The 27,935-nt window shown below is 41.4% G+C and overlaps 1 protein-coding gene across 2 annotated transcripts; it reads right to left on the bottom strand.

Moving 5' to 3' along the window:
* Positions 1–172: 172 nt before the first annotated feature.
* SLC4A3 (solute carrier family 4 member 3) lies at positions 173–25,837 on the bottom strand. Of its 2 annotated transcripts, XM_075829189.1 has the most exons (17): positions 25,725–25,837; positions 25,184–25,364; positions 22,380–22,515; positions 21,986–22,121; positions 21,601–21,694; positions 19,471–19,655; positions 14,511–14,739; positions 13,608–13,844; positions 12,991–13,139; positions 12,275–12,469; positions 11,596–11,772; positions 11,416–11,505; positions 8,400–8,566; positions 7,757–8,007; positions 5,292–5,461; positions 5,001–5,174; positions 173–782 (listed from the first exon to the last, which is right to left on the bottom strand). In XM_075829189.1, exons 1-17 carry the CDS (start codon positions 25,767–25,769, stop codon positions 705–707), a joined length of 2,694 nt encoding a protein of 897 aa, XP_075685304.1. In that variant the 5' UTR covers positions 25,770–25,837; the 3' UTR covers positions 173–704. The 2 variants fall into 2 exon arrangements, with proteins under 2 accessions (XP_075685304.1, XP_075685305.1); XM_075829190.1 differs by lacking the exon at positions 5,292–5,461 and having other exon boundaries at positions 695–782.
* Between the last annotated feature and the right edge of the window lie 2,098 nt (positions 25,838–27,935).

The raw sequence follows: 27,935 nt of genomic DNA, 5'->3' as shown, positions 1-27,935 counted from the left end.
TGATAAAACTCCCAAATGCCTCCGTATGAAATAACAGGCATACAGAAGTACAGTATGGACCCACAATTGGCTATGGGTGCCCTACTATGACTTGGAGGTTGTAGGGTGCCATAATACACCTGTGAGGCCTAACGGTCCTAAAAGATGAAGACATGACACATACTCGTATGAAAAAAAACATTTATTTTACAAGTGGTTAATGGACAACATTTGAACCTGGAAAAGATAAGGTAATCTATAGATGTATTTAACAAACTGTCCACTGGGGGTGCTATTTTTATGGATTCTTCTGTGAAAGAATGCAAAATAATTTTTTCAATCCTGGCCACTAATAAAGTGAAACCAAAGCCACCCATAAACCTTAGATGACTAACACTTTTACACGGCCGATTTTTGGGGACAGCCTTAAGCCTATGGACGCCATTAGACAGCTCTGGGTGACTGTTCCCGAGAGGACGTTTATTATTGTTGAGGCGATGGTTTCCATGTGGCCATTCGCTGGTGGAAATTTTTATGAAATTGTGCTGATACAAAACATTACTTTGGCAATTGGGAGGTCCGGCTACTATCGTATGTCTAATGCCACTTAGGACTATCGTTTGTAATAGGGGATGGGACCCTAAAAGTTTGGGACGTCTTTTCATCGTAGTAGAGAGATGAAGGGTAGAATGGCGCCAGACAGAATACATCATGATGGGCAAGTCTCAGACAGGCATATGAAGTTCATTGTATTCATCTTGGCCGTCTTCATCAAAGTTTGGTTCGACATCTTCAGAATCCAACTAGAGAAGACAGAATACAATGTGATTCAGCATGAGATCCATCCAGACTAAGGCCTCATTCACATGGCAGTATTTTAGTCAGTATTTTGTATCAGTATTTGGAAGTCAAAACTGGGGGGGGGGGTTCAAAACATGTAGGAGGTGCTAATCCTTCCATTATACTTTATCTGTTAGGGCATGACCACACGTAGCGGAATTGCTCTGGAATTCCGCTGCGGACACTCCGCAGTGGAAATCCGCAGCGTACACGTTTCTCCATTGCCTTCCACAGCTTTTTAGTTGGGTTCGTTTACACGTTGCGGACAATTCCGCTGCGGAGCATAGGCTGCGGTGCAGAATTTGGTGTCCGCAGCATACACTGACTGTTGCGGACGTGTAGCGGACTTGTTGCGGACTCATTGAGGAATTTCTCCATTGACTTCAATGGAGAGTCAAAATTCCGCAATGAAGTCCGCAGATGTCATGTAGATGTTATGTGTGCTGCGGAGCGCATTGGTTTTACTAACATGACATTTCTTCATTCTGGCTGGACCTGTGTATTTCTAGGTCTACAGCCAGACTGAGGAAGTCAATGGGGCTCCCGTAATTACGTGTGACTACGTGTGTGCTCCCATAATTACGGGAGCGTTGCTAGGCAACATCAGTAAATAGTCACTGTCCAGGGTGCTGAAAGAGTTAAGCGATCGGCAGTAACTGTTTCTGCACCCTGGACAGTGACTTCCGATCACAATATACAACAACCTGTAAAAAAAATAGAAGTTCATACTTACCGAGAACTCCCTGCTTCTTCCTCCAGTCCGGCCTCCCGGGATTACGTTTCAGCCCAATCACAGGCTGCAGCCAATCACAGGCGAATCACAGGCTGCAGCCAATCACAGGCCAATCACTGGCTGCAGCGGTCACATGGACTGCCGCGTCATCCAGGGAGATCGGGCTGGATGTCAAGAGAGGGACGCGTCACCAAGACAACGGCCGGGTAAGTATGATTTTCTTTTACTTTTACTAGGGAAAGGGCTGTCCCTTCTCTCTATCCTGCACTGATAGAGAGAAGGGAAGCCCTCTTCCCCTCAATACGCAATGGCTAGTCCGCATCAATTTAATGCCCATTTTTGGCAGAGCCGCAACAGAATCTGCAACGCAGATTCTCTGTGGCATTGATGCGGACAGTGTATGCAGAACTCCGCCACGTCTGGGCATACCTTAAAGGTTCCACTCCAGGATTTGGCCTCCAAATACTGATCCAAAATACTGCCGTGTGAATGTGGCCTTAGAGCATGTTTTCAAGGTGACCTGAGCTGATCAGGTTAAATAACCAGATCACTTTGAGGCTTCTTGTTATCGTCAGGAGATGATGACCCATATAGAACAGCAGGGACAAAGAACCAACATTTACATTGATATATGAAACTATTAAAGCAGATTCTCCACTCTGGACAATCTTTACCTGTTGACAAGATGTAGATCGCAAAGTTTCCCCCTGCTGAGACCCCTAACAATCAGCTGTTATTTGTGGGGAAACCTGACAGTAAAAGTTCAGTTTCCCTACAACACCACCACCACAGGGGAAACTAAGCATTACACAGTGTCCATTCATATCAATTCGTTGTCTGTGTAATACAGGACAGGACAGGTTCTCCAGAGCGAGACGTCCAATGTAACCGCTCTCCACTCTGAACAAGAGATTAGGATCCTGAACAGAGGAACCCACTCTATATACCTAGAATTCCTTACTAGGGTGTATGAAAATGGGTTTTCTAAACTGGACAACCCCTTTTAGAGAAAGAATAATTCTAGTGGAACGAAGAAAAATATATTTACATATTTAGATATATTCCTGACCAATGGGGGGGGGGGCTATATTATATTGTGTTCTATGCATAGCGGGTAGTTTTAAAATAATTATATTTTTCTACATAGGGGGCAGTATATAGTAGTTATATTCTTATACATAGGGGGCAGTATTATAGTAGTTATATTCTTGTATATAGGGGGCAGTATATAGTAGTTATATTCTTGTACATAGGGGGCAGTATTATAGTAGTTATATTCTTTTGCATAGAGGGCAGTATTATAGTAGTTATAATACTGCCTCCTATCTACAAGAATATAACTACTATAATACTGCCCTCTATGTACAAGAATATAACTACTATAATACTGCCCCCTATATACAATAATATAACTACTATAATACTGCCCCCTATGTACAAGAATATGAATACTATAATACTGCCTCCTATATACAAGAATATAACTACTATAATACTGCCCCCTATGTACAACAATATGACTACTATAATACTGCCTCCTATATACAAGAATATAACTACTATAATACTGCCCCTATATACAAGAATATAACTGCTATAATACTGCTCCTATATACTAGAATATAACTACTATAATACTGCCCCCTATATACAAGAATATAACTACTATAATACTGCCCCCTATATACAAGAATATAACTACTATAATACTGCCCCCTATATACTAGAATATAACTACTATAATACTGCCCCCTATATACAAGAATATAACTACTATAATACTGCGCCCTATATACAAGAATATAACTACTATAATACTGCCCCCTATATACAAGACTATAACTACTATAATACTGCCCCCTATATACAAGACTATAACTACTATAATACTGCCCCCTATATACAAGACTATAACTACTCTAATACTGCCCACTATATACAAGAATATAACTACTATAATACTGCCCCCTATATACAAGAATATAACTACTATAATACTGCCCCCTATATACAAGAATATAACTAATATAATACTGCCCCCTATATACAAGAATATAACTACTATAATACTGCCCCCTATATACAAGAATATAACTACTATAATACTGCCCCCTATATACAAGAATATAACTACTATAATATTGCACCCTATATACAAGAATATAACTACTATAATACTGCTCCCAATATACAAGAATATAACTACTATAATACTGCCCCCTATATACAAGAATATAACTACTATAATACTGCCCCCTATATACAAGAATATAACTAATATAATACTGCCCCCTATATACAAGAATATAACTACTATAATACTGCCCCCTATATACAAGAATATAACTACTATAATACTGCCCCCTATATACAAGAATATAACTACTATAATATTGCACCCTATATACAAGAATATAACTACTATAATACTGCTCCCAATATACAAGAATATAACTACTATAATACTGCCCCCTATATACAAGAATATAACTACTATAATACTGCTCCCAATATACAAGAAAAAAACTACAATAATACTGCCCCCTATATACAAGAATATAACTACTATAATACTGCTCCCTATATACAAGAATATAACTACTATAATACTGCCCCTATATACAAGAATATAACTACTATAATACTGCCCCCTATATACAAGAATATAACTACTATAATACTGCCCCCTATATACAAGAATATAACTACTATAATACTGCCCCCTATGTACAAGAATATAACTACTATAATACTGCCCCCTATATACAAGAATATAACTACTATAATACTGCCCCCTATATACTAGAATATAACTACTATAATACTGCCCCCTATATACAAGAATATAACTACTATAATACTGCCCCCTATATACAAGAATATAACTACTATAATACTGCGCCCTATATACAAGAATATAACTACTATAATACTGCCCACTATATACAAGAATATAACTACTATAATACTGCCCCCTATATACAAGAATATAACTACTATAATACTGCTCCCTATATACAAGAATATAACTACTATAATACTGCTCCCTATATACAAGAATATAACTACTATAATACTGCCCCCTATATACAAGAATATAACTACTATAATACTGCTCCTATATACAAGAATATAACTACTATAATACTGCCCCTATATACAAGAATATAACTACTATAATACTGCTCCTATATACAGGAATATAACTACTATAATACTGCCCCCTATATACAAGAATATAACTACTATAATACTGCCCCCTATGTAAAAATACATATTTTAGTTGATTCGGCCAGTGGCTGAATGGGCTTGAAGATGACAACCACTTTTATGGTCCAGAAATTTCTTCCAAGCAGTTGTCACTTCCCTCCCCAAACCCTTCTTGACAGCCATATGATTGATTAAATATCAAGAGACACTAGAAATTATATATAGATAGGTAACTCACAGCTTTTAATTCTCTCTCATGGAAAAAACGTGGCAGGATGAATCGTCTCAATGGAACAGTGAGGATGAGGAGAAATGGGAAGGCGAGTGACGCTGGAGAAGACTTCACCACCCACAGCAGCACAATGCAGGAGAGTTGGACGCAGGTGAAAAGGTGCATCCTCCATGTGCACACCTAGAAGAAGTTACACAGAAAATCCTACAGATATCCACCAAGTACAAAGGACTCCCCCATGAATAGAATAGAATATTCTGTCAGGTGTATATACCATTTTTTCTGGAACCAGCTCACCTTCACCACATAGGGGTGTTCTGGATGATGTTTTGGATGCATGAGGATAAGAAGAAGTCGTTCAAACAGTTGTATCCCAGTGAGAGACGTCACCCCCATATACAAGAAAATCCCAAAAAGAACAGCCAGCGGGATCTGACGTAACATCTCTCCCATTACTATGGAGAGTCCTGCATTAGAGATACAGATAAAACCGTGATGATATCTGCATTTAAATTAATGGAAACAAGAGGGGTTTGCGTTACTATAGCTCCCATGGTGTATGTGGGCCGTCATGTGGACATTTCAACCTCATTTTAGGAGTGCCCTCCATTGGGACTAATCCAATTAGACATAGAAGACACTATGCGGGATTTATAGACATGAAAGGAGGAGAAAATAGAAGGAATGAGACCAGGGAAATGTCTCTGTATATGTTTACATGTAGGTAGGTGACCAGATGGCCAGAAACTTTCAAAATGGCTGACTGTAGTTGCAATTTCCTCCCCTCAGTTGCAAAAAGAAGAGAAGCTCTGAAGCTCAAACTGCTGATTTAATAAAATAAGAAACAAGGAATATAATAAGCGTCAAATTGAAGAATTTTGCCATAAACGTCTTAGGGCAAAGCCCCACGTGGCGGAATTGCTCTGGAATTCCGCTGCGGACACTCCGCAGCGTTAATCCGCAGCGGAGCCGTTTCTCCATTGCCTTCCACTTCTTTTTAGTAGGCTTCGTTTAGACGAGGCGGAAAATTCCGCTGCGGAGCATAGGCTGCGGTGCAGAATTTGGTGTCCGCAGCATACAATGGATGTTGCGGACGTGTGGCGGACTGGTTGTGGACTCATTGCGGAAGTTCTCCATTGACTTCAATGGAGATTCTAAATTCCGCAATGAAGTCCGCAGATGTCATGTACATGTTATGTGTGCTGCGGATGCGTATTGGTTTTACTACCATGACATTTCTTCATTCTGGCTGGACCTATGTATTTCTAGGTCTACAGCCAGACTGAGGAAGTCAATGGGACTCCCGTAATTACGGGTGACTATGTGTGTGCACCCGTAATTATGGCAGCGTTGCTAGGCGACGTCAGTAAATAGTCACTGTCCAGGGTGCTGAAAGAGTTAAGCGATTGCCAGTAACTGTTTCAGCACCCTGGACAGTGACTACCGATCACAATATAGATCAACCTGTAAAAAAAAATAGAAGTTCATACTTACCGAGAACTCCCTGCTTCTTCCTCCAGTCCGGCCTCCCAGGATGACGTTTCAGTCTAAGTGACGGCTGCAGCCAATCACAGGCCAATCACAGGCTGCAGCCAATCACAGGCCAGTCACAGGCTGCAGCGGTCACATGGACTGCTGCGTCATCCAGGGAGGTCGGGCTGGATGCTGAAAGAGGGACGCGTCACCAAGACAACGGCCGGTAAGTATGAAATTTGTTTACTTTCACTAAGGAAAGGGCAGTCTCTTCTCTCTATCCTGCACTGATAGAGAGAAGGGAAGTACTTTCACCTCAATACGCAACGGCCAGTCCGCATCAATTTACTGCACATTTTGGGCAGATCCGCCACAGAATCTGCAACGCAGATTCTGTGCGGCATTGATGCGGACAGTTGCGGAAGAAAACCGCCACGTGGGGCCATGCCCTTGAGATCAAACAGAAGTGGTAACTGGAGGATGTAGATAGTGCTGCAAAAGTGTGTCAATGTATTACGATAATGAAAATAATATTAATACTGGGGCACAACTATAGGGGTTGCAAAGAATGCAGTCACACCATGGCCCTAGGACCTGAGGGGGCCCCTCTGCCACATTATGAATATTAGTGTTCACCAGTTTAATGTGACATCACAGTATGCATTATCTTTTAGCTTTCACTGTTTTTATTACAACAGTGATGTGATATCACTGCATTTATTATCTCTGCACTGTGACATCACTGTGTTCATTATTCCTGTTCTGTGACATCACTGTGTGCATTATCCCTGTTCTGTGACATCACTATGTGCATTATCCTTGTACTAATATGCTGATTATTATCCTTGTTCTGTGACATTACTGTGCGCGTTATCCCCATACTGTATCACTGTGGATATTAACCTTTTCGTATGACTTTACAATGTTTGACATCTGTGTAGTGTGACATCACTGTGACTATTATTCATGCGCAGTGACATCACTGTGACTATTATTCATGCGCAGTGACATCACTGTGTGCATTTTCAAGGCTTTACAGGTGCAGAGGTTGAAGTTGCACCTGGGAACTGGTATATGAAATAGCTTAACGGTTGCAACATAAAAGTATAGCAGATATATAGAGATAGATAACAGGTATACTGTAGATAGATAGATAGATAGATAGATAGATAGATAGATAGATAGATAGATAGATAGATTAGATAATACTATAATTCTAATGGGAAATTTATTTTACACAGTATCCCCATAATTGGGTTACACATAGGCTTTGAGTGTTGCGCTTTTACCTACTAATGTAGCAATCAGTATTCCTGTTATTCTCTGCTCTTTAACCTCTGAGATTCGTGGCCTCTCTCCTGGCGCAGTCTTGCTCATCAAAGTTAACGCATTGACGTGAGTGACAGAGCGCACTGTGGTCGCCGTTAGCCATGGTAGCCCAAAGAGAGCACAAATACCTCCAAGAAAGCCAATGAGGAGGAGATCCAGGTGAAACCCACTGCCCTTCTGTAGATGCCTCTCCTTCCTGCTGACAATGAGACTGGAAAGGAGACCAGGCACATAGAAAAACACTATTAAAATAATACTTATAAAATATAAATACTTTTAAAACTTTTTATGCACAAAAAATTTAAAAAGGCAGCAAGTGTTCAATTTGCCTGCAGTGCCGCCACAGGGGAAAAGAAGCATTACATGGAATCCTTTGACAGCAATGAGCTGACTGTGTAATATACAGAGGCTGCGGGTGCTTTAGAATGAGAGTACACTTTGTAGACGCTCTACTTTTTGGCTAATAGATGAGGGTCTTGAACTGGGTTACCCCCTCTATTAACTCAGAATTCCCTAATAGGATATATGAAAATGGGTTTTTTAAACCAGACAAATCCTTTAAGTTCTATTTCCGAAGAAACATATTGCAAGAGCCCTACTCACGTTGTGATCTGAGTCTCCATAAAGATAAGTATAAAAACCAGGAGCGCTGGAATAGCTGAGGCAAACATCATCCAGAGCGGGAATGGGCTTGATGTTCCCATGGGATGGATAAACCAACCACGTTTCCCAGGAGAAGTGACCGACAAGCCCGATGGAACATTCAATTTCTAGAAGAAATGGTGGAATTGAAAAGGAGACGTTATCTGCTGAATCCATTTATCATTATTATATTAACAGTTTTAGTTAAAAACGTAGTTAAGTAATACACTTGTAATATAATTACATTCTTGTACATAGGAGGCAGTATTATAGTAGTTATATTCTTGTATATAGATGGCAGTGTTATAGTAGTTATATTCTTGTATATAGGGGCAGTATTATAGTAGTTATATTCTTGTATATAGGAGCAGTATTATAGTAGTTATATTCTTGTATATAGGGGGCAGTATTATAGTAGTTATATTCTTGTATATAGGGGGCAGTATTATAGTAGTTATATTCTTGTATATAGGAGGCAGTATTATAGTAGTTATATTCTTGTATATAGGAGCAGTATTATAGTAGTGATATTCTTGTATATAGGGGGCAGTATTATAGTAGTTATATTCTTGTATATAGGGGGCAGTATTATAGTAGTTATATTCTTGTACATAGGAGCAGTATTATAGTAGTTATATCCTTGTATATGGGGGGCAGTATTATAGTAGTTATATTCTTGTATATAGGGGCAGTATTATAGTAGTTATATTCTTGTATATAGGAGGCAGTATTATAGTAGTTATATTCTTGTATATAGGAGGCAGTATTATAGTAGTTATATTCTTGTATATAGGGGCAGTATTAGGGCGGGTTCACACATGGCGGAATTTCACTTAAATTCCGCTGCGGACACTCCGCAGCGTTATTCCGCAGCGGAGCCGTTTCTCCATTGACTTTCACTTTAATTTAGCAGTGTTCGTTTACACGATGCGTACAATTCCGCTGCGGAGCATAGGCTGCGGAGCGGAATTTGGTGTCCGCAGCATGCTCTGTCTGTTGCGGAGCAGTGGCGGACTCATGGCGGAATTTCTCCATTGACTTCAATGGAGATTCAAAGTTCCGCAATGAAGTCCGCAGCTGTCATGCACATGTCATGTGTGCTGCGGATGCGTCTTGCTTTTTTAACTTGACATTTCTTCATTCTGGCTGGACCTATGTATTTCTAGGTCTACAGCCAGACTGAGGAAGTCAATGGGGCTCCCGTAATGACGGGAGCGTTGCTAGGAGACGTCAGTAAATAGTCACTGTCCAGGGTGCTGAAAGAGTTAAGCGATCGGCAGTAACTGTTTCTGCACCCGGGACAGTGACTACCGATCCCAATATACATGTATCTGTAAAAAAAAATGAAGTTCGTACTTACCGAGAACTCCCTGTTTCTGTCTCCAGTCCGGCCTCCCAGGATGACGTTTCAGTGTAAGTGACGGCTGCAGCCAATCACAGGCCAAGCACAGGCTGCAGCGGTCACATGGACTGGCGCGTCATCCAAGGAGGTCGGGCTGGATGCCGAAGGAGGGACGCGTCATAAAGACAACGGGCGGTAAGTATGAATTTCTTTTACTATCACTAGGGAAAGTGCTGTCCCTTCTCTCTATCCTGCACTGATAGGGAGAAGGGAAGCACTTTTCCCGCAGTCCGCAGCAGCTAGTCCGCATCAATTTTCTGCACATTTTGTGCAGATCCGCAGCCGTAATCCGCAACCCGGATTAGGTGCGGCATTGATGCGGACAGTTGCGGAGGAATTCCGCCATGTGTGGTCATGCCCTTATAGTAGTTATATTCTTGTATATAGGGGGCAGTATTATAGTAGTTATATTCTTGTATATAGGAGGCAGTATTATAGTAGTTATATTCTTGTATATAGGGAGCAGTATTATAGTAGTTATATTCTTGTATATAGGGGCAGTATTATAGTAGTTATATTCCTGTATATAGGGGCAGTATTATAGTAGTTATATTCTTGTATATAGGGGCAGTATTATAGTAGTTATATTCTTGTATATAGGGGGCAGTATTATAGTAGTTATATTCTTGTATATAGGAGGCAGTATTATAGTAGTTATATTCTTGTATATAGGGAGCAGTATTATAGTAGTTATATTCTTGTATATAGGGGCAGTATTATAGTAGTTATATTCTTGTATATAGGGGGCAGTATTATAGTAGTTATATTCTTTTATATAGGGGCAGTATTATAGTAGTTATATTCTTGTATATAGGAGCAGTATTATAGTAGTTATATTCTTGTATATAGAGGCAGTATTATAGTAGTTATATTCTTGTATATAGGGGCAGTATTATAGTAGTTATATTCTTGTATATAGGACCAGTATTATAGTAGTTATATTCTTGTACATAGGAGCAGTATTATAGTAGTTATATTCTTGTATATAGGGGGCAGTATTATAGTAGTTATATTCTTGTATATAGGAGCAGTATTATAGTAGTTATATTCTTGTATATAGGGGGCAGTATTATAGTAGTTATATTTTTGTATATAGGAGCAGTATTATAGTAGTTATATTCTTGTATATAGTAGCAGTATTATAGTAGTTATATTCTTGTATATATGGAGCAGTATTATAGTAGTTATATTCTTGTATATAGGAGGCAGTATTATAGTAGTTATATTCTTGTATATGGGGCAGTATTATAGTAGTTATATTCTTGTATATAGGAGGCAGTATTATAATAGTTATATTCTTGTATATAGGGGGCAGTATTATAGTAGTTATATTCTTTTATATAGGGGCAGTATTATAGTAGTTATATTCTTGTATATAGGAGCAGTATTATAGTAGTTATATTCTTGTATATAGGGGGCAGTATTATAGTAGTTATATTCTTGTATATAGGGGCAGTATTATAGTAGTTATATTCTTGTATATAAGAGGCAGTATTATAGTAGTTATATTCTTGTACATAGGGGGCAGTATTATAGTAGCTATATTATTGTTAGATACAGGAAATGTAAATATACCTGTGTGTATGTATCAGTTATGGCGTAATCAATAAGAACCATGACTAGAATAGATATGGGAATTCCAAAGTCACCAATAACCCTCCTTGCCTGAAAAAACAAGACACAGTTATAGAGATAGCAATGAGACAGAGCAAAGCAAATTACACCTGGACATATCATGCGCCATCTGCACCCCACCTTTCCTCCCAAGAACCGACTATTCTTGAACTTCCGTAGGAAGAAAGCGATGAGAAAAGTTCCTGACATTAGGATGAGAGATAGTAAAGCCGTGTTGGGTTGCATGCGAGGGCCAAGGGCGGCTGTACGACTTCCTCCAGAAGGGTACGTCCTGAGAAGGGGGTGATCTGTAAAGACCTAGTAACAAAGATGAATTTTAACTTTATTCATTATTTTTAGGATTTTACGATGTTATAATGTGTGAAAGTATAATGTCCCCATATGCTAATGAAAGCAGTTGTCCTAATTTTATAATCCAATTTGTTAAAAAGGTGGCCCGAAAAGAAGCTAATTGCGGCGTTGTCCTGTTGCTTGAACCCTGACTGATCACTTGTGGGGGAACCTGGAAACAAGTGTTTAATTCCACTGCAGCGCCACCACAGGATAAATGAGGCTATAAAATGAATGTGGTGTAAAGTATGGATGTGCCAGGTCCTCCAGAGGGATAGACACTCTTTGTATCTACTTGGCCTGATTGATGGAGGTCCTGAAAAAGGGACTCCCTCTATTAACTCTGAATGTCCTAATAGGCTATTTAAAAACGAGTTACCTAAACCAGACAACCCCTTTAAATAATGTAAAGTATTGATGTTAGACATTACAGCAAGATCACAAAGTAACAATTACACAGAAATCCCACCTTATATAACTTGTAAAAAGTTTCATTGATGAAGATGAGGGAAATGAGAAATGCAAAGATCTCTTGTGTGAATGGAGAGATGTAACGGACCAGAAAACTCCCCTCGGCTGCCACCATCACGAGGACAAACAGGACCAACCAAAAACCAATCCAGACCCTGCCGGTCAGATACTCTATCTCCTGCACCTGGCAAAACTGGCATAAAGATTTTCCGTATTCAGCATATGTTTATTATTTGTATTAATTATACCATTTTTAAATATCATTTCTGTATCAGTGCCTTACCATTTTCAAGATCTCTGCTTGCTGTCATTCAATCGGAACCTTTATTGTTTACTTTCAGTGGATAAAAAAAACAACAACACACAGCTGTAAAAACGGTAGTGTAACGAGCCGTGCCATCACATGACCAGGACACATTTGAATCCACTGGTAGTAAACATTGAAGGTTCCTATTGAATGACAGCAAGCAGAGATCTTGAGAACTGTAAGGATTTGATACGGAGAGTATATTGGAAAATGGTTTAACTTTTCATTATACAATGAGCAACCTTAATTTGCTGAAACCATACTAGTCCTTTAAATTACGTGAAATGACAAGCTTGGGTGATGCAGGGACTAGTCCAGCCTATTTAAATATTAAAATCCCCTCTATATAATTCAGTATTTTTAGGAATGTAATGAATTTATGCTGTAAACATTTGTTTTCTTTATACCTTGAAAAATGCTTCTTCAAAGACCAGAAGTGGACCAGAAAACCCAATGATGAGCAAGGGCTGCGCAGCGAGTAAGGGGAAGATTACTCCAAGCACTGAGGTCGATACTATGAGCTCAGACACTCCCATCAGTCCTTGAGTCTTCTCTCCTAAGAATGTACATAACATTTTTTTCAGCCTTCAAGTTTTTATACAATTTTTAAAATGATAGCTGCTTATAATTGCTTGCAGCTTTGGATGTAACTGGAGTATAAAACATGATTACACTCTTAGTGGATATGTGTGCACCAGAACAAGCTAAAAATCACCCTCTTAGTTGACCCACCAGTGGCGGACATACCAAATGTGCAACCTGGGCAGCTGCACAGGGGCCCAGTACTTAAGGGGGCACAGTACCACCTTAACAGCAGCTAGCCGCTTCTGTCTATTAGATTGTATCTAAGGGACTGAGCTAATAAATGACAGATAAAGATCACAATTATTTGTGGATTGCAAGAGAGACATAACGGGGTGCTGTATGCTGAGCTATTGGGCACATATACTGTTCTTGCAGCGGGACGTCCGCTTTCTATATCCGCCCCTGTTGACCACCTATTATTCGCAATGTGCAATGTTACCTAAGAGACCTCCAAAAGTGATAGCCGGAGACAGAGCTGCAAAGTAGATAAACAGAGCGGCGGCGAAACACTGACTGTTGAGACCATCCTTGATGTCGCTCCAGTACCTCACATACCGCCGGCGTATGTCCCGAATCAGACCCCCAAAAAGAAATCCTGAGCGTTCCAGGGGATCTAGCTGACTTTCTTCATCATCGTCATCATTATCATCATCCTCTGGCTTCATTAGATTAATGTCTGGGAACAGAAATTGTAGAACTGGAGAGATGACATGAAATAAAGCCCCATTCACATCACGTTTTTGGCTTGCATTTAACGTATTCGCCAGTATAAGCTTCCAAGGTAAATATAGGTTGCGACTGATACCTAACAGTGACATCCGTCACCCATGGAATATAATCGCATCCCTTAAACAGATACGACATGAAATCTCATGACGTTTTTCATGATGTGTACATTAAACGGATACCATATACATTAAACATATACTTGTGACATTTGCCTGTCACCCATAGGCTCCCATGTTATAAACCTGCCACCCCGATGAAAGCCAAAAATAATTTTTTTTTGCCTCTGTCAGACCAATATGGCCCTATATATGTTTAGCGCGTACATTGAGTACTTTTCCGATGTACACGCTAAACGTAGAGCAAAAACTTAATCCAAATTGGGTGTAACATGTACGACACCTGCCTAAAATAGTCCACAATGTATCCTTAGAGTCCCCTAGAAGATGGATATATTTGAAGAACATCTAGAAATCTAAAACTTACACGTAGAAATGTAACCTTGTTGCCCTGTATCAACCAATCAGAGTGGAGTTCTTTTTGGTTGCTATGGGCAACAAGGCCACATTGTTTTTTTACAGGACATTTTTGATACATTAGGTCTTGAATGTCTTACCTTCTGGTTGCCCTGTCACTTTAGGAGCTGCGTGTTCCCTGCCTGATCGCCGTTGTTCCCGCTCCTTCCTTTTCCTCAGTAGTTCCTTCTGGAAGGTAGCAATGGAGCGGAGAAGATCCTTCCCCTGCATCTCACACGGAGGAAGAACCATACTGCAATCTAGGAACTCATTGATGGCGTTCAGGAGGTCCTGTCTCTCTGCGGCCATGTACGCAGCTTCATGAAAAACCTGGAAGAACGCGAATAAAACTATTTACAGTAAAATTCCTTTAATCCGGAGTCTGATAATCAGGCACTTGTTTAAAAAAATAACTATATAGTATTTAATTTTGGCCTGTCTTTCTAGAGGTTCCCCACCCATACATGTGTGTTTTATACACAATGCTATGTCCGTCGAATAATCCAGAATTACTGATAGTCCGACACCTTCCTTCAATAGTTACTACAGTGCCCAACAAGATAGGAAGATTTTATTAGGGAATTCTGAGCTAATGGACGAGGGGGCATTCAGGACCCTCATCTACTAGCCATGTGGGGAATTGAACACTTGCCACCAAGTTCCCTCACATTTTACAGCTGATCAGTGGGGGTCCGAGCAGCAGGACACCCTTTGATCATCTTACCATCAGGGGGCCCTTTTAATAAAAAAAAAAAAAAAGCAGACAAACCCTTTAAAGAGGCTCTGTCACCAGATTTTGCAACCCCTATCTGCTATTGCAGCAGATCGGCGCTGCAATGTAGATTACAGTAACAATTTTATTTTTAAAAAACGAGCATTTTTGGCCAAGTTATGACCATTTTTGTATTTATGCAAATGAGGCTTGCAAAAGTCCAACTGGGCGTGTTTAAAGTAAAAGTCCAAGTGGGCGTGTATTATGTGCGTACATCGGGGCGTGTTTACTACTTTTACTAGCTGGGCGTTGTGTATAGAAGTATCATCCACTTCTCTTCAGAACGCCCAGCTTCTGGCAGTGCAGACACAGCGTGTTCTCGAGAGATCACGCTGTGACGTCACTCACAGGTCCTGCATCGTGTCAGACGAGCGAGGACACATCGGCACCAGAGGCTACAGTTGATTCTGCAACAGCATCGGCATTTGCAGGTAAGTCGATGTAGCTACATACCTGCAAACGCTGATGCTGCTGCAGAATCAACTGTAGCCTCTGGTGCCGATGTGTCCTCGCTCATCCGACACGATGCAGGACCTGGGGCAGGAAGTGAGTGACGTCACAGCGTGATCTCTCGAGAACACGGCTGTGTCTGCACTGTCAGAAGCTGGGCGTTCTGACGAGAAGTGAATGATACTTCTCGTCAGAAAGCCCAGCTAGTAAAAGTAGTAAAAACGCCCCGATGTACGCACATAATACACGCCCACTTGGACTTTTACTTTTAAACACACCCACTTGGACTTTTGCAAGCCTCATTTGCATAACTACAAAAATGGTCATAACTTGGCCAAAAATGCTCGTTTTTTAAAAATAAAAACGTTACTGTAATCTACATTGCAGCGCCGATCACATGCAATAGGAGATAGGGGCTGCAAAATCTGGTGACAGAGCCTCTTTAAGTACAGCTGAAAAGAGAAATATATGAAGCAGCTCTAGGGGCCAGTAACTGCAATGGTCCTAGTGGCTGGACCACCATCAACCAGAGTTTTATGACATCCTATAAACGGGTCATAAAATAGTATTTTTGGAAAACTCTTTAAAAATATGCAGTTTTCGAATGATGGGTTCAAAATTTATTTGCTGATTAGTTTCATAATATATCTTTATAGAGTTGGAGTTCTGTTTTTCTCAAACACAGCTTTAAATCCACTGTATAATGCTAAATGACTCAATTCTGCAGCCACCACTAGGGGGAGCTTAGGAGCTTATTGCATACTAATTATACGTTAAACTCAATAATAAAACAGTATACTGTAAACTCCCTCTAGTGGTGATTTCAGGTAGACAGAATGTTATAATTTAAAGGGGTTGTCCAGATTGGGGGCTATTTTTTGTACTGGTGATGACCTATCCACAGGACAAGCCATCAGTATATGATGACCTCTCACCGATCAGCTGTTTCGGCTGCCTCCGGGCACTGGAAGCTATGCAGGGGTTGGTGCCGGAAGCAGATGGCTCCGACTACTGTATAACCGCCATGCTAGGTTACTGCAGCTCTACTCCTATTCACTAAAATAGAAGCAGAGCTGCAGTACTGCAGCACGGCCACTATACAATGAATGGAGTGATCTGCTTCCGGCACGAGCCCTCCCGCGCCTGGAAACAGCTGATCAGTGTGGGGTCCGGGTGTCGGACCCCCACTGATCATATACTGATGACCTATCCTATGAATAGGTCATCAGTATGAAAAACAGCCCCCCACCTGGACGACCTCTTTAATCAGCACAGAATGTTGGACCCAAAAACGCATAGTGTTCATGGTGGACCTCCAGTACAACCTCCGCAGCATAGTGTCCCTGTCAATGTCCGGAATATATTCACCCGCCAGTCTAGTGCTGACCAGCATTATATGCCATAAAATGGTTTCTATAGATCCTGCTTTGTGTGCATTATTTAAGAGAATATTCAATATTAGTAAAAATAAGATTTTCATGCGCAACGTAGCTAATAAATTATGCATTATAATAACCGCTACAGAGCGATCTGCGATAAGAGAGTCAAGATCCGGGCTCTAAAACCATCGAATTCCTGCAAAGGTTCAATACGCCTCATCCCATCATTATCCGTCCGTCAGCAGAGCTTATAATCTCCTTATAATTGCCAATGCTTTAGCGTTTCCGTACGAGCTGATATATATCCTGTGCTTGTAAAATAACTATAATTAAACCAATTAAATGAAAAAAAAAATCCCGAGTCCTAGCAGGGCGTAATAATCACATAGTGTCAGTGCTCTCTTTATGGCCTCTGCCAGGAGAAGGATCCGAGCGCCATCTCCTTATTTAATACAATTTACCTTTTACAATTAGATTAATAATATCAAATTAGCGTCACCCTCGCTGCTCTACATGACGGCTGCTCATACGTCTTCGCAGGTCATAAGTGCTGTAATTTCAAGTGTTCTTCCCACCTGTAATTTAACAGCTCCAGAAATAAAGCAAAGCTCAAGTGTCTGATACTTGTGGGAAAAGTGTTATTTAAAGTGCACTGAAAAAGTTCTGTGCACACGACCGCTAGTAAATCATCATTAAAGGGCACCTGCCACCACTTTTCATTTCTTCATATACCTGTATAGAAGTCGGAGCTCTGTTTTTCTGAAACAGAGCTCCAAATTCCCTACATAGGGGTTGTCCAGCATAGAAAACACATTTTCATAAACCCTATTAGGGAATTGTGAGATAATAGAGGGGGGGGGGTCCTATGTTCGGGATCGTCATCACTTGGTCAAATTGTAGCGCGGTTACATAGAGTGTCTCTGGAGGACCTGTCCTGTCCTTCATTACACAGACAGCCCATTGATATGAATGGGTACTGTGTAATACCTAATTTATCCTGTAGTGGTGCTGCAGGAAAACTGAACACTTATTGCCAGGTTTCCCAACAAATTACAGCTGATCACTGGGGGTCCCAGCATAGGGACGCTTTATAATCAGCTTAATGTCAAGAGACCCTGCTAACAAGTAGGTATTGTTCAAAGTGAAGAACCCCTTTAAGTGATAGCATTCTGGCTTCCTGCAGCAACCACTAGAGGGAGCTTACTGCATTCAACTAACACATTGAGCTCAATGCTGTGCTCGGCTGTTTCCGTCAGTGCCATAGACTTTGAATGGATTGGCATTCACATGCTCGACTGCTGCTCCATTCAACTCTCCCTGGCAGTTGTCTTGCGGATGGGAGGGAGCAGGGGACACGGAACTCCTGTTCTGGCGATCGGTGGCGATCCCATTAGTTGGACCCCCACCGATCTAGCAGTTAGCACCTTTCCAATAAATAGGTGATTATTTATTACCAGAATATCCCTTTAATTACCATATCATGGAAATTTTTGCAATCAGAGGCTTAAAGTGTAGCTAAACGTTTGACAAACTTCTGACAAGTCATAGTGACATGTCAGAAGTTTGGATTGGTGGGGGTCCGAGCACGGAGACCCCCACCAATCGCTAGAACGAAGCAGCTGAAGCGCTCGTGTGAGCACTCAGCCGCTTCGTGTCTGTTCAGCTTTTTCCGGAAAGCCAATGTATCGTAGTACGGGCTCATAAACTTTCTATTGAGTCCGTACACCGATACATTAATTACCGGAAAAAGCCGAAGAGACACGAAGCGGCTCAGCACTCATACGAGCACTTCAGCTGCTTGGTTCTAGCGATTGGTGGGGGTCTCAGTGCTCGGACCCCCACCAATACAACTTCTGACATGTCACTTTGACACGTCAGACGTTTGTCAAACGTTTAGACTACGCTATTCATTCCGTTAAAACGATGGAACCCTTGCACAACTGAGACAAATGGAAACCATTGGCACCGGCTCCGTCACCATTGAATTCAATGGTGATTCAAACGGAAACCTATGGTTTCCATTTGTTTCAGTTAGGGTTCCGTTCTGATGGAAAGCTCCGACAGAACGCCGGAACGGAGCCCTGGCGCAGATGTGAATGAAGCCTTACCGGCATCTTCAGTCAATGAGTCATCTGTCAGTCAATGGACCCTCATGTTCCACAAGCAAAATCTCGCTGCCACGGCCGTATTATGACTCCTTGCAACCTCTGACTTGTGTAGGACAGAACCCATAGTGGTCTAGGGGGTCATCCTGCATATCATATAGGGGCATACAGAGGGTTTTCTGTCTGATTCATTCGGACAGGAAATAATTTAGAGGAAACAATCTTCATTTGGGTCTTGTCAGTCATTAAATGCTAGTTGGAAATTTGCCATTTCCTTTAAAAAAGGATGATAGGGGTCACATAGTTCCTACTATTAAACCTCTACTATTTAACCATATGTACCGGGTGTACTTACTTTATCTGACATAAGAGTAGAGATGGAGCGGCCAATCTCGTGGTAATCCATATGAGACTGAGAGGGACCAAGCAAAACAAACAGGAACCGCACAGGAATTGGCACCTCAAGAACTGACTCCAGCAGGACCGCCTCACTGAGCCGTACAAACGCCATGGCGGGATTGGCTAGAAACTCAGCGCAACCTGCGGATTATACCAGAACATGTGATCGTTGTGTTTTTATATAGATAAGCGCTATATATGTATATGATCAACGCAAAGTATACAATTTCCTACCCTAATCTTTACCTCCTTGCTGCTTTAGTGGTGCGACAGCCATCTCTGCACCCCCTATAGCTACACGTCGGCTTTTTTAACAAAACTGTTACACCTAAAAACTGACCTTGTTACCCATAGCAACCAATCAGAGCTCAGCTTATTAACCCCCTTACAGTCACATTAAACTTTTTTAATGTAGACATTGGGGGAGATTTATCAATACGGCAAAGGGAAAGTGGAATGGTTGCCCATAGCAACCAATCAGATTCCATCTTTCATTTTCTAGAGACCCTTTGGGAAATGAAAGCTGAAATCTGATTGGTTGCTTTTCCTTTGTAGCCCTTAAATCTCCCCCATTGAATTAATGTCTCATGTAAATATACTACATATTAACCCCTTAGTGACGTACCTGATTTTGGCCAATAAAATTGTTGACCTGGCTGCAATCGGTCGGGTATACTTTGTTTTATTTTTTCATCAATGTAGCCGTATGAAGTTTTGTTTTTTGCTGCACGAGTTGTGGATTTTGTAGGAACCATTTTCCAGAAAAATGTATTTATTTTATAAGGAAAATGCATAAAATCGCAAAAAAATAAAGGGGGAGATTTAATAATACTGTCTTAAAGTTAAAACTAGACCAGAGATGCACCAAATTTATCACAGTGTCGCACAGTGTATGTTGAATTTGGCGCATCTGGCTAGACATGTTAGATACTGTTCTTTACACCACCTCTTGGCTGGCGTACTTTACACCAGTATTTAGCGCCAAAAAAATCCTCTTAGCCACTCCCCTTTTTCAAGACACTTTTCAAAACTGTCAAGGAAGGTGAGAATAATGTCTTAAACACATAAAAAATTTGATTCACGCCATGTGCTTTTTTGTGCCAGAATTCTGCTTAGTAAATTTCCCCCAATGTTTTTTGCTTTTCCTTTTTCACCCGTTATACAATTTGTTGTACGTTCTTATGGATGTGGGGTTACCAAACATATGTATATCCTTTGTGATAATAACGATATATTGTGATACGTATGTATATATATAATTTTTTTTGTCAAAAAAAAAAATGTGTTTATTGTTGTTTTTTATTAACTTTTTGTGTTTTTTGTTTTTGTTTTACACCTTGTTACATTTTATTTTATAAAGGGATTGCAGGGGGTTTGACCTCTGGAAAAGTCTGAATCAAATTGCAGAAAGGTGCAGTACAAGGATAGGAAATCTAAGGTGATGGGGGACAGAGCAAATAAAGGAGGGAGAGGATAGGCTACATTAATATCTATATGTTATATCTCATATCCTTATGTTGTATATGTATCATAATGTTATCATATACGTCAGAAGGTGAAGATATCAGCTGGTAAGATGGCTGTAAAGATGTGCTCACCATATGACCAGCAATCTGATAATCACTTTAAATTATTTATAAAGCATGTCGAAGAAGGAGACAAAAAGATATCGCCCACAACGCAATACATTTTTCCAATGGAGAATCGTTTGTATTGTGGGAAATATTGTTGATAGCTCCACAGGCATTTTCCTAATAAACTTAATGCTATGAATGTAAACCAAGAAAAAATTTCGAGCATGAACAATATATGCCGACCAATGGAGCAGATTTTCACCGGTCGGAATAATCATTTTTACAAGGGATTCTATCTTTGGTGTTCTTTGAACTTCTGTGTCATGCTCCGCCCCCTCCGGACCTGCACTAGACATAACATAACGTTCCTTTAAAACTAGCATTTCTCCAACCTCCGCTCATCCAGATAATAGAGATTGTGCAATTCCCACATAATCCATTACAACTCTCCAAGTACATTCTAAGCAATATCGTGCGAATGCACGGTCTCAATAAAGAAAACATTTACTAACCCACAAGAACGACGGTGGCCTCTGCATTTTCTGGGATCTTCTCCATGAGCTTCCAGTGTTTTAGACGGTGACCCTCCGGTCCATTCGATGCTTTCTACATCAGAGAATAAGAGAGGAACACAAAGAAATTGTATTAAAGGTGCTGACATAGGGTACTGCTATAGGGTCCAGTAACTAAAAAGGCCTATCTCGAAACAAAGGCAAATGACATGTGAATGGCCGCCATGTAGTACTTCATCTCCCCTGTGGCGGCTGCATCAACCTCCTCCGGCAAAACTAATTGTTTGCTGGGGCCTCGGGAGCTGGATCCACGGAAATCAGCTGATCAGAGATTAGAGGGGTTGTCTGTGATGACAGATTTGAAGAACCCACTGGTTCAGTTTACCTGCTTGCTGTCCAGGTCATAATTGGAATTATTGGTGATGGTTTCTGTGGCTAGGCTGTTGATTGTGACAAGGCTGCCTCCACCAGAAGTGGATGTGTTACGAGGATGGTGAGAATCTCTTCCATCATTAGGATGGCTACCAAAGAGAAATTACAGTATAATTAAAGGTGTTTTGCCATAACAAACATTCATGGTATATATATCGATAAGACGTCTTGACCACTGAGATCCTGAAAGAGGGGTGGTCAGTCTCCAATAATATGAAAATAGCCAAATGAGCGTCATGGACTCCTATAGGCCAATCGGACATTTTGGGTCTTTAGATAGATATATCTCCATGACATTGCAGAACTATATATCTACATTTAATTCAGATCCAGGTTTCACAGATTACCTATGCTTCAAAAGAAGTGACCGCAAAACATTAGCACGATCGATGGCTCTGATCTGGTCAGAAACTACCATAGTCTCTACAATCATGTGGGCGATTCCGGGCATAGTGGTCTGTTCCAAGTCCAAGAGTACAGCTCCTGTAATGCAAATGCATGTCAGTGAGAGCGTCCGACAAATTGAATATTGTTTCCGACACCATTTTTTATTAGATCTACTGACATTAACATTTATTGTGTGGACTTAATAAACATATGCACAGTGTCAGTCTGCAGCTGCATAAGTCACCAGGACAATTATTATAGACGTGAAATGGAATGGAAATCCAACAAAGCATCATGGTCCTAAGCAGTCAGGAGATCTTTTTTCATTTTCAACATGATCACAAATGACATATTTATACATGGATGGATTTATACATGGATTATACACTTAGCCAGCCACAGAAACCCTGATTAAAGTAAGCAACAGATGCCCCCACAAGAGTTTGGCAGCTACAGAAGTCCCCATAATAACGCACCGCCCACCGATGCCCCAAAAATCCTGTGACAGTTGAAAAAATCTTTACAACCTGCCAATAATAGATACCCTCATAGTGTGCCTACCACAGATCTCTCATATATGCCTGCCATGGATGTCACCATAACACTGCCTGACTTAGATGCCCCAAAAGTTCTGGCTACGGATACCCCCTGATGTAAAATCCACAGAATCCCTATAAGTGCCATCAACAGATGTTCCCTTAATTTTCGGTTACAAAAGCCCCCATAAAAGACCCAGCCATGTGATAACTCCATTTGCACTGGGTGAGACAACTGCAGTCGGACATCTTGATCTCAGATTCTAGCTTCCAATGTTCAGGTGTAATGGTGGGGGTAGGGAAACGGACAAGTGAGCCCTAATCTACCCGCCACTCTGTCCCTGCCTACTTGCAACGACCCGCCCTAGGAGACGGGGTACAACTGGGCGGCGGTCCCTACGCTCAGTAAGTGCACGCGACAAACAGACAAGGGTACACAAAGCTAAGGGAAATGAGTGGTGAACGAGCCGAGTCAAACCAGGAGTAAACGAGGTACCAAACGCAGAGCAGGAGAGTAGTCAGTAAGCCAGGGTCAGTATGGAGCAGGATCAAATAGTAGAAGCTGTAGCTGGGCCAGGAAACCACACGAGAAGAATCACAAGCAAAGGAGGAACAGGAAAGGCAGGTATAAATAGACAGAGGGCGGGAGCTAGCTCCGTCTAGCCAGGCTGCGATAGGCTCTCCCACTCCTAAGCCTGCCATCCTGAGTGGTGGAAGATGGAGTCAGTCTCAGAGACATAGACTCAGGTGCAGACTGATTACCTATGGGCGTATACACAGAAGTTGTGCCTGGCAGATCCTTTACAGTACCCCCCCTTTTATGAGGGGCCACCGGACCCTTTCTAAGTGGACCTGGTTTATTGGGGAAACGAAGGTGGAACTTCCTGACCAATACCCCAGCGTGAACATCCCGGGCGGGTACCCAAGTCCTCTCCTCAGGCCCGTATCCTCTCCAATGGACCAGGTACTGGAGGGAGTCTTGGACCATCTTGCTGTCCACAATCTTGGCCACCTCGAATTCCACCCCCTCAGGGGTGAGAACGGAAACAGGAGGTTTCCTCGAGGGAGCCAAGGATGGGGAGCAGCGTTTAAGGAGGGAGGCATGAAACACGTCGTGTATTCGAAAAGATGGGGGCAACTCCAGTCGGAAGGAGACAGGATTGAGGACTTCAATGACCTTATATGGCCCAATAAACCGGGGAGCAAACTTCTTGGACGGGACCTTAAGGCGCAAGTTCCTAGACGATAACCACACCAGATCCCCAACCATAAACAAGGGGTTAGCAGAACATCTTCTATCAGCCTGAGTTTTTTGTACGCTCTGGGACGCCTCTAAGTTCTTCTGAACCTGGGCCCAGACTGTGCACAGTTCCTGATGAACGACCTCTACCTCAGGATTGTTGGAACTACCAGGTGAAACGGAGGAGAACCGTGGATTAAACCCAAAATTACAGAAAAAGGGGGAGACCCCTGACGAGTTACTGACCCGGTTATTAAGGGAAAATTCGGCGAGGGGAATGAATGAGACCCAATCATATTGACAGTCAGAGATAAAACACCTTAAATATTGTTCTAGAGATTGATTAGTCCTCTCCGTTTGGCCATTAGTTTCAGGATGGAAGGCAGAGGAGAAGGACAGATCAATCTCCAACTTTTTACAGAAGGCTCTCCAAAACAATGAAACAAATTGTACCCCTCTGTCCGAAACAATATTGACAGGGACCCCATGGAGACGCAGGATGTGTTTGACAAACAAGGTAGCTAACGTCTTGGCATTGGGTAGTTTCTTGAGGGGCACAAAGCTAAGGGAAATTGGGCAGTTGCCCACGGCAACACCGTGAGCAACAAGAGTGGTGAACGAGCCCAGTCAAACCAGGCAGGTATAAATAGACAGAGGGCGGGAGCTAGCTCCGTCTAGCCAGGCTGCGATAGGCTCTCCCACTCCTAAGCCTGCCATCCTGAGTGGTGGAAGATGGAGTCAGTCTCAGAGACATAGACTCAGGTGCAGACTGATTACCTATGGGCGTATACACAGAAGTTGTGCCTGGCAGATCCTTTACATCAGGATACAATGTACAGGAACATCGTGAGTTCGACTTTTTTCAATTTAATTAAAAAAAAAATCTGAAAAGTCTTTTAATTTTAGCAGAAAGGGCCAAAGAAATGCAGGACTTTACTGCCAAAATCAGTTCACTTAAGGGGTCAGCAGATGAACCTACAAAACCCACCATGGGTGATGGTCTTCCTGAGCTCTAGCAGGCTACGGAATGACAATGAAGCCACATGAGGTTTTCCCCATCTTGAAGTGTCCTGTTCCACATCCTCCTCAAATTTTATCCAGCGAGCGGTCTCCTTCCATTGCATTTGACGGCCTCCTGCACACACGAGCTCATTCAGCTCCACAAAGACCTGGAGATACGAAATAGAAAGTCCATACAGAGGGTCCTTGTAACATTCATTATATGTTTCACTATATAATTTCTACCCAGATGAACCACTCATGATCTACAGGAAGTCACTTGAATTTCAACGAATACCCCAATAATGCCATTATATATAACGTAGCAATTCAGGGCACTCATTGGGTTCCCCCCTAAATTACATATCCATGATGCCATTCTGCACGATGGTTGACATGTCTCTCCCCCATAAAACACCTGACACTGTTCAGTAGCACGTGCCATATTTCACTAACATACGTACTCCTTGTTGGAGGATATGGCGCAGGCTACACTGTTCATTCCCGGTGGCAGTATTCATTGGGCTCACCTCATGGGGTCCCTTCTTATCAGTTTTTTTCTTGGCCCAGTTCATCCGTGATGGGCTGACAGTGGCCTCTTTCCAGCTTGCACGGTTCCTCGTTACTAACTGCCTGCGCAGCGCTGGAGGTTCCTCCAAATTTAGGACTATGCAAATAAATAACCAAGTGTTAGCTAAGGACATGTGGAGCGGTTACGGTGTGATTTGGAATGTGCGTAACTCCATAGAATGGTAAAACCAATCTGAAAAACATATATAAATTGCTATACAGAGTCAAAAGTCGGGAACTACCCAAGTATCTGTAAAATATCATCACCAATGGACATAACGATGATATGCATTACCTGATTCCTCCACCACCTTGAAAGTCACCTTTCCCCTTCACAAAGGGGAGGGTCCCCCAACTGGTTACACCCAGTTGTCAATTTATTCATACGTTTCTAGTAGGAATAACAGAGGAACGGCACAACGTAGAGTTCTACAAATAAAATTAAATCTCCAGATTCGTTATTATATGGGGAATACAATTATTTACTAAAACAGACATGTCAGGAGGGGTGATTGGTCCTCTTTAACAGAACATATGGACCAAAGACTAGAATAAAGCAATTTAGGATTCATGTCCCACATGTAAAATTTCTTGACCTCAGGCATGACCCACTTTCTATTGTCGGTCTCTCACTTTCCACCTCACCCATCCAAAACATTAACATTAAAAAGCGATCTATAATCCTTTGCTGGGTCCCGGTAGCCATTTTTTCCTTTCTGGCATCTGGTACCAGAACTGCTGGTAAATGTGAGTGACACTGCCGGATCTGAACAAACGTTTGGTGTTCCGCCAGTCTTTTTGGTGGCTGGGCCAATGCTTATGAGGATATAGTGAATTATCTCACTCAACCACAACTGACAGTATTGAAGAAGTTTGTCAATGTTCAGCACAATGCTGCCTATCGATTCAAAACAGGGTATTAAAGAGACATTTATTCAAGGACAAAAAACTTGGGGCCTCAGAATTGTCACCAAAATATCTGGTTTAAGGGCTCAGTCTTGTGCGAAGGCCAATATTTAGTTATAGGTAATGCTATTTTATCCCTTCATCAAAAGGGAATTGGCCATAATGGGGCGGTAACTCCAATTTTTAGGTCAAACCTACTGTTGTATCTTCAGGCAGCAAATCCTGGGGCATCTACAGACCCTGAGTAGTAACATCTACTTACACATTAACCCTAATTGCAGAAATCTGTTCATAGGACCCAGAGCCTTAGTTGCATGGGAAGGAGGAGTAATTTTTTAAAAAGGTACTGAGGTTCTTAAACAGGTTCTCCATTTTTGTTTAAAAAATCGAATTAATATGTCAACAAGAATAAATATGTGGTGTCATTGCCCCTTTTTTGCCCCAACTAAGTGTCAATTTGCCCTTCAGCTGAATACTTGATTAATCTGAGAAAGACTGGTTGCTAGGTGTAAAAGGCTGGAAATTAATCCATAGCAACCAGTCTACTTTATATAATTTAGGTACTCAGCCCAAAGCTAGCTTGGACCTGTACCGACAGCAGAGAAGGCTGCCGTCACATCATGTCATTCCCCATCTTAGCCTGCTTTATTAATCAGATATTTCTAAATATGGATTTAGGCTGGGAACCTCTTTAAGTATAATTGGTATAAAATATAAACCTACACAATACAAATGTCTACCAGTCAACCAGCAATTGAAACATTAGCTCCATCTTAGCGCTCCTTTGTAACATCTATTATAGAATGGCTGAAATAGTAATTAGGAATGTCCCCCTTTAGCCTCCTTAAGAGTCCTGTCCTCTATGCATAAATGTTGACATTGACTTCACTAACATTAGAGCTATAAAAAAAAGATCACTTGAGACTTTAGGTCATACCCAATAAAACACAGAAATAACACTTAAAAACTAAAACAGTATACCTATCATAAAAATAGTTTATTGATCATTGTTACTTACGGACACTGTCTCCTTCTGAATGGGATAGATGGTTTTTGATGGATTCCAAAAGATCATAATCCTCAAAGTTTAAGACAAACTCTTCAAAGTCCTCCCGTCCTACCGAGTCCCTTATATTTCGGCTGGAACTTTCTTTCCTAACCAGCTCATTGGAGGCTTCCTCCTTCCCTTCACTCTCATCTCCTTCTTGTATGGTTTTCATCCTACTTCTCCTTGATTATTACCTCGACTTTAGCAGAAATAAACC

The sequence above is a fragment of the Rhinoderma darwinii genome, chromosome 6, assembly GCF_050947455.1.
Source record: "Rhinoderma darwinii isolate aRhiDar2 chromosome 6, aRhiDar2.hap1, whole genome shotgun sequence".
NCBI classification, from domain to species: Eukaryota; Metazoa; Chordata; class Amphibia; order Anura; family Rhinodermatidae; genus Rhinoderma; species Rhinoderma darwinii.
This window is presented reverse-complemented; position numbering and strand designations above follow the sequence as displayed.